General features: G+C 35.7%; 1 protein-coding gene across 4 annotated transcripts in view; it reads left to right on the forward strand.

Moving 5' to 3' along the window:
• Positions 1–6395, forward strand: part of CDK17 (cyclin dependent kinase 17) — a 90002-nt gene extending 83607 nt beyond the window's left edge. For 2 of the 4 annotated variants that reach the window (XM_054696118.1, XM_054696116.1), the window contains exons 14-17: positions 1448–1490; positions 2500–2590; positions 4047–4124; positions 4651–6395. In XM_054696118.1, coding sequence (XP_054552093.1) covers positions 1448–1490; positions 2500–2590; positions 4047–4124; positions 4651–4688 — 250 coding nt within the window. In that variant the 3' untranslated portion in view covers positions 4689–6395. Of the gene's footprint in view, positions 1–1447; positions 1491–2499; positions 2591–4046 lie in introns of all 4 variants that reach the window. The other 2 variants (XM_054696117.1, XM_054696119.1) reach the window with 2 other exon arrangements.
• The last annotated feature ends 656 nt before the right edge of the window (positions 6396–7051 follow it).

Here is a 7051-nt window from a genome sequence, read left to right on the forward strand (position 1 = left end):
AAGAGAGATCTGCTGCGCCATGTGGGTTTCTCCCTGGATGGCCAGGGGATCGAACTTGTGCTGCAGTAGCTGTGGATAGCTTCATAGGTTGCGTCTTAATCCCTTGCGCCACCAGGGAGGCCCTCAATTAAAGTTTCTTTTTCAGATCTCCTTTACAAATGCATCCATGATCCCCATTAAAATTTGAGTCAGAATATTTTTATTTATGGACTATGTTACATTTTCAGTAAGTAATGTAGAATAATTAATTTAATTTTTTCATTCTTAAAAAGAGAAAAAAGGACACCAAGATACCAGCTAAGTCCAATGTCTGTTTTAATGAGAAGCCTTTTTACATTGCTCACAGCACAGCACATGCACTCTAGTTGTATTTATTCTCAAGATAACAATATTGAAAAAATTCAGATACCAGAATTACTTTTCAAATATGTATGGGAATTTATGGTCTTACTGTTACTGTAACAACTAATAACATTTTAAGTATACTTAAGAGGAATAATATTATGTGCTAGACTTTGTGTGTGTATGTTTCTTCCAAGTAGCACAAATCCTATTTTTGTCACTTACATTTTGCTTGCCTATTATAATGTCTATTATAGGAGGTTGAAACTCTTAAAGTGGATTCTCTGACCTTAGATCTAGCTTCACTGTGTCCAAGGAACTGTGGATATTTGTCAGAAAGTCAAACTACAAAGGATTAGAAGAGTGTGGAAAAAAAAAATCTAAGCTGCAACATAGACCACTAAGAATACTCGGAGGGGGGCGGGGGTGAGGGAACGACACTTATTTATAATTGTTTTTTTCAAGTGAAGGGAGGTGTCCAAAAGAACCTGTGATTTTTGATCAAGAGATTGTCCCATGAAAATAACCCCTAAACCCTCCACTCTCTGTTGTATTCAGTGCTTCACTGTAACTATTTTTATCAGCTGTATCATTGGTTTTGAAGCCCTTTTTAATTAAGTTTTATGAAGTTGTTGAGGCATATTTAAATTGAACTTTATGACTCCAGTACTGAATGCTCAGCAAACTACCCTGTAAAAATTCCATAAATGACTCATTTCTGCCTTTATCTTGAACTACAGTGATACAATTTTGGGGTCATTTGTGTCTTTTCACCTATGTAGGAAAATGTTTTTTTACAAGCTGCCCTGATTATAGAAGTTACTTGGTTTTGAGGCAGAATGGTGATTCTGTAGTTTCAATAATCTAATTTTTTCTTGAATATTGAAAATTTGAATTGAAACCCACTTATTTATGGTTTCTTCTTAAAGTGTCAAGATAAGTCTTTTTTAGGGATAAAACATTTGAGTATTTGAAAACTATAAGAGTAGCTATTTTAGAGCACTTGAATTTAGCAAATTAAAACACTTAGAAAACAGTTTTATCTGAAAACTTGCTATCAGCTAAAACAAAAGAGTAAAAGCCTCTTGGTTTTTGTTGTTTCTAGGTTAGACTCTGAAGGAATTGAGTTGATAACAAAATTTCTTCAGGTAAGTTGCATCTTGTTTTATGATTGTTATATGGGCAATTAACTTCTAAGCCTATTTCATCTGTAGAGTGGGATTAATACCTCCCTCAAATATTTATGACAATTAAATATTATTTATAGTATGGCAGTATTTAGCATGCTCAAGGCACATGCTTAAGTAAAACAGATATATAGATATTATATTTTTTCTCAATGGGTCTGGGTCTCTTATATGACCTAGAATAGTCTGAAGTAGTCAGCTGCTGGCTTTGATCAGCTGTGTTAAGACCACGTTCTTTGTAATTCATGTTCTCTTATCTTCTCTTTTCTTTTCCTTATATGTACCACCTTACAGGCTGCTGCATCTTCAAATACCATTCATACCTTCATTCAAAGTAGGAAGAAGAGAGAGAATAAGGGTTATATCAGCTACATTAGTCCTCTTGTATCTGGAAAGCAAGGCTTTTCCAGAAACAACTGCAAGGTCTCTTCCTAAGTCTCCTTGACCAGAACATTCATTGTAAGAGAGACTGGGAATTGGGGAGCAGAATTGTCATAATTAGCATAAACTTAGAAGAGTTAAGACTCATGGTCAGAGTTGGAAGTGTGGATACCTTAAACAATCTAGATTATCTCATCAAGGGAAATGGGTATTGAATAGGTAATTTAATAATGTCTGCCTTAAAGGTATTGGTTCTATTTCCTGTGATTCTTTGGTGTTCATGAAGAAAAATAATGCCAAATGTCAAATATTTTCATTTTTCATCACTTCATAAAATATAGGGGTCTGAATTTTAAGTTAAAATCTAGCTTTATCTTGGAAATTTAGAACTGAGGTACAAGAATTACTATAACCTTAATAGCACCTCAAATTAGAGCATATCATAGTACTCCATATTGTTCTTATAAAACACCGTCATTTTATTAAGTGATCAAGATAAAAGTAGCTCTAAATGCTTGCTAATTTGCACACCCTACTTTTACACTATTTATAGAAAAAGTTAATGAAGCAGTTCTTTGCTTTTTTACAGTATGAATCTAAGAAAAGGGTTTCAGCAGAAGAGGCTATGAAACATGTGTACTTCCGAAGTCTGGGACCAAGAATACATGCTTTACCTGAAAGTAAGAGATTCTAAAGTGTTTTCTCATCCCACTGCCATACCATTTTTTTGGTTTTTTTCATTTGTCCAAGGTTGGAGATTGGGGTTAATTACAGGGTTAGGAATTGTTACTGGTTTTTAAGCCTAAAATTTTGTTCTTTTTTTATAATTAGGTCAGAATTTCTTAAAGGAAGGTATCTGTTTTATTTATCTATGCTTTATTTCTCTTAACCCCAAGTACATTGCCATTTCTCTATTAGAAATCAACAGTGCTTAGACATGGTTAATTAATCTTACTGGATTTAAGTTAGAAAATGCCTTCTGATGATAGCGATTGTCATGAGACCCCCACCTCGATTGCTTTGATTCAGAGTTGTTAAAAATGGCTTTCAGGCAAAGAATAATGAAGCACAAGCCTGGATAAGATTGTTTTCTTGTGAAAGTAGATTTCCTTGTCAAGACATAAAAATTATTTTCCTCTACTGTGATCACTCTGATTTACTATCCCTATGACAGTGGTGAACATACTGTCATCACTAGAATAGCTGACTTCTCAGGCCTGAGGTAACTGCTTGATTTTACTCATAACTTTTTAATCACCCTAATATTTTTTCTTAAAATGTAGTGAGGATGGTGGGAATTAGGAAAATAGTTGGGAAATTGACCTGCCAAAAGCTTTCATTATTTCATTCTCATTTACTAAGTAATACTCATTCACTGAGGTTTGCTAATTATAAGTAAGAATCCTTAAGAATTTAGAACTCTCTGCATTTATTTTTTTTTTTTTTTTTTAAAGATTTATTTATTTATACAAGCACTGGGTAAGTCAGAAGTGCGGGAGGGTGAGAGAATTCACCAGAGCCAGAGCGGGGAGCAGAGCAGGCAGAAGGACCGAAGTACACTGCTGAGGGGAGCAGCGGGCGGCAGGAGAGGTCTGCGCGCCATGTGGGACCCTCGCCCAACCGGCGGGGATTGAACCGGCGCTGCAGAGGCTGCGGGCAGCTTTGCAGCCCAGCGCTCAACCGCTGCGCCACCAGGGGAGGCCCTCTCTGCATTTATTTTAATGAAGCTCTTTGGCAGAGATTACAAATGAAAAAGGTGAATTGAGTGTTTTTAAAGATGATATTTACATTTAATTGTCAATATCAAGTTTCATAGTGTGAGGTAAGTGGTTATGTTAAACCTTTGTTTTTCTCTAAAAAGCTGTAGTTTGAGAACTTCATGGCTTCGTGACAAGACCTAGAAAGAGCAGTGTTTATTCTCAGGAGCATAGTCTCGGAGGCTCATTTAAAGCAAAGATGGAAGCGGAGATTATTTTGCTTAGTTTCCTTCTCAAAACATTGGGGCAAAGGGGGAAATATTTTAACAGAGCTATAACTTTGAAAATATAATATAAACGAAAACATTTCATCTATAGTTGGGGTCTGTTTGCTTTAATCATGTTAGTTCTTCACCTGATTTTTGTGTCTGCATTTTAGGTGTATCAATATTCAGTTTGAAAGAGATTCAGTTGCAAAAGGACCCAGGTTTTCGAAACTCTTCTTATCCAGAGACAGGTGTGTTTGTCATAAACCATTTCACGTGTCGATCATGAAATTTTGTGTGAACCAAGTTTTTGGTTTAAAATTGATCAGTAAAATTATCGATGTAAAAACCAATGTACAGTGCATTCCACCACTGTGTATGTTTAGCATGGCACGTACTCACTTTCCTGTATGATGTGGGCAGCTCAGTAATCTTCAGAGAAAAATCTGACTCAGTCAAGTCAGGGATCCTGAAAGCGGCAGATGGCACAAAGACCTTTTACAAGTGGCCTGGCTTGATCACTGCACACACCATCCTTGGTACCTGAGGCAGAAGATACATCTTGTACTTCCCTAGTCATCAGGTTCATCACTCCGAAGCATAGAAGCTGTAGACTGACCCCATCAACAAAAGGGTCGTTTAAGACAGTGCTGATCACTCTTACCGTGGAATATTAGCTTTTGCTGGTGGGAACATTAGCTTCCTAGAGTCACCAAATACTGTATGTGGGATAAAACTGAACCTTGAAATGCCTCATAAGATGACTTTATATTTTAGGACATGGGAAGAACAGAAGACAGAGCATGCTCTTTTAAGTCTGATAACATGGTTTCAAGCCCAGCCCCCAGCCTTTCCTATCAATCAAGGACTCAGATCTGAAGGCAATTATATCTTTTGGTGGACTTGGAATCTCCGTTTGTCTACACTGTCCTCTTCACAGTGGAGTCATTTTATTTCAGACCTACAGATTGTTTTTATATTTGTTGTCACAGTGTGACAATTTTTTTGTACAGTTGATTTTAAGGTCTTTTCTGCCATTAGAGCCAGTAGGTTACAGCTGTTGATGTAACTGTAGCTGCAATTTTTGTGCAGGACTGAGAAACACAGCGCATTATTTATTGCGGAATCATTGCTGCTAAATAACTACTGTCTGTTTATTTAACACAACAGTTGAATGCCTGAAGATGTTGCAGTGGCTTTATTATATGTGAATGCATCTGTTTCTCCTCTCAAATTGTTTTACTGCTGCATTGTTGTTTGTTTTTAAAATTAAACTGCAATGTTTCCTGGAATGTAAATTTAGCTTTGCTTAACAGTAAAAAAAGTGAGCCATCTTGAACACTCTAAGTTACTGCTCTGTAATTTTTTATTGAACATTGGCACGTAGAATAGCTACGAAACTGATAAGCACATTATGTTTAGGAAAGCATGGGATGCAGAAGTTGATTCAAGCAAGTGAATACCTGCTATTTGGAGAATCTCACATTATATACCAGTAAATTAAAGCACCAAAATTATTTATTTTTAACCTTTCCTCATTTTAGAAATATTTACTGTGTATTATTGAATATTTGTATACTAATGCACTTAACCTATTTTACATTGTGCTTTAATTTAGTTAAAACTAAATCATAAGTTCAAACATGAGAAGTTCTGTTTTCGTTTGTTTCAAATGCCGTTCTTTTCATAGAAAGAATGATCCTTCATTGGGAGCAATTTATTTCATTTGGGGGCTGTGTGTGTGTATATATATATGTTTTAATATTCACTTGGAATCAGCTGAAAGCTGTAATATGTCTTTGAAATGAGCCATGATAAATATAAATGAAAGAAATGAGAACTGAGATGACTGTTTTAAAACATTGTGTAGGTATTATCTGTTTACCAGAGACAATAAATATTACAGTTTTAATTATGCATCTATTGAACATCATAAACACATCTTGGTGTTAGTAACAGTGTTTTAAGCATTTGTGTTCACTTTTAAGGACTATTTGTTTAGTGCAGCTTACAAACTACAAATCTTAATTGGTATATTTTGAAATGGTCATGTAAAATTTTTGACTTATATATCATGGAAATAGTCATAACTTAATTTTTTTTCCTGACATTCACTGTAAAACATTCAGGGGTCCTACCATTTCTGTTCAGGAAATCTTGTAGTTTATTGTTATTTAACAGTATTAAGTGAATTTTTGTATATTACATTTTAACTTTATTTGTGAATAGTGATTGTGGCATGTTTGGGGTGTTATTTTAATATTTCATGATACTGAAATTTTAATTTTTTAAAAAAATTTCTGGAAGAAACAAGATTCATGTGTAATGGTGAATATTGGACCACTACTGCTTTTCACATTTGTAAATTGGTTTTATGTTAAACCCTGTAGCCTAACAAACTGCTGTTATTTCTAACTTACAAACATGTATTAATATTGTACTTTGAAGGTTATAAATATTATGTGGAAATCCCTCCATTTTGTTTTGAAATTTATAATAACACAATCTTCATGTTGTTAAAATCTGCTTTTGTTGAGTCACAGTTCTTTCTTGGGGGAGAAGGCAAGCAGAATGAGATCATTTGCGGGGGGGCATAATTCTTATGAGACTTATTAGCACTGATGATTGTGCTAATAGTGATACTTATATTTATGCTGATCATTTCATAATCTGTAATTTTATAGGCTAACACTAAATTATAAAGCATCAGATCTTTCACTTCATGAGTCATGTATTTGATTTGATATAGTTATCAATAAGTTTGATTCCTGCATAAAAAAGGTAAAGTAATACCTCTAGTTGTAACATAAATTCTTCTTCCTGGTAAGCCCTAGGGAATTTTCTCATTATTATTAAGGAGTTTGGTATTTTTTTTTTTTTTTTTTATAGAGGCATGCTTTATTTATTTGTTTGCTGGTTTGTTTTGTTTTGTTTTTTTTGTTTATACATGCACTGGGTACAGTCAGAAGCGCGGGAGGGTGAGAGAATTCACCAGAGCCAGAGCGGGGAGCAGACCAGGCAGAAGGACCGAAGTACACTGCTGAGGGGAGCAGCGGGCGGCAGGAGAGGTCTGCGCGCCATGTGGGACCCTCCTCTGGTGGCCGGGGAGCAGCCGGGGATCGAACCGGCGCCGCAGAGGCCGCGGGCAGCTTCGCAACCCAGCGCTCAACCGCTGCGC

The sequence above is a fragment of the Talpa occidentalis genome, unplaced genomic scaffold (assembly GCF_014898055.3).
Source record: "Talpa occidentalis isolate TD23 unplaced genomic scaffold, MPIMG_talOcc4v2.1 talOcc4.16, whole genome shotgun sequence".
Classification (NCBI taxonomy): domain Eukaryota; kingdom Metazoa; phylum Chordata; class Mammalia; order Eulipotyphla; family Talpidae; genus Talpa; species Talpa occidentalis.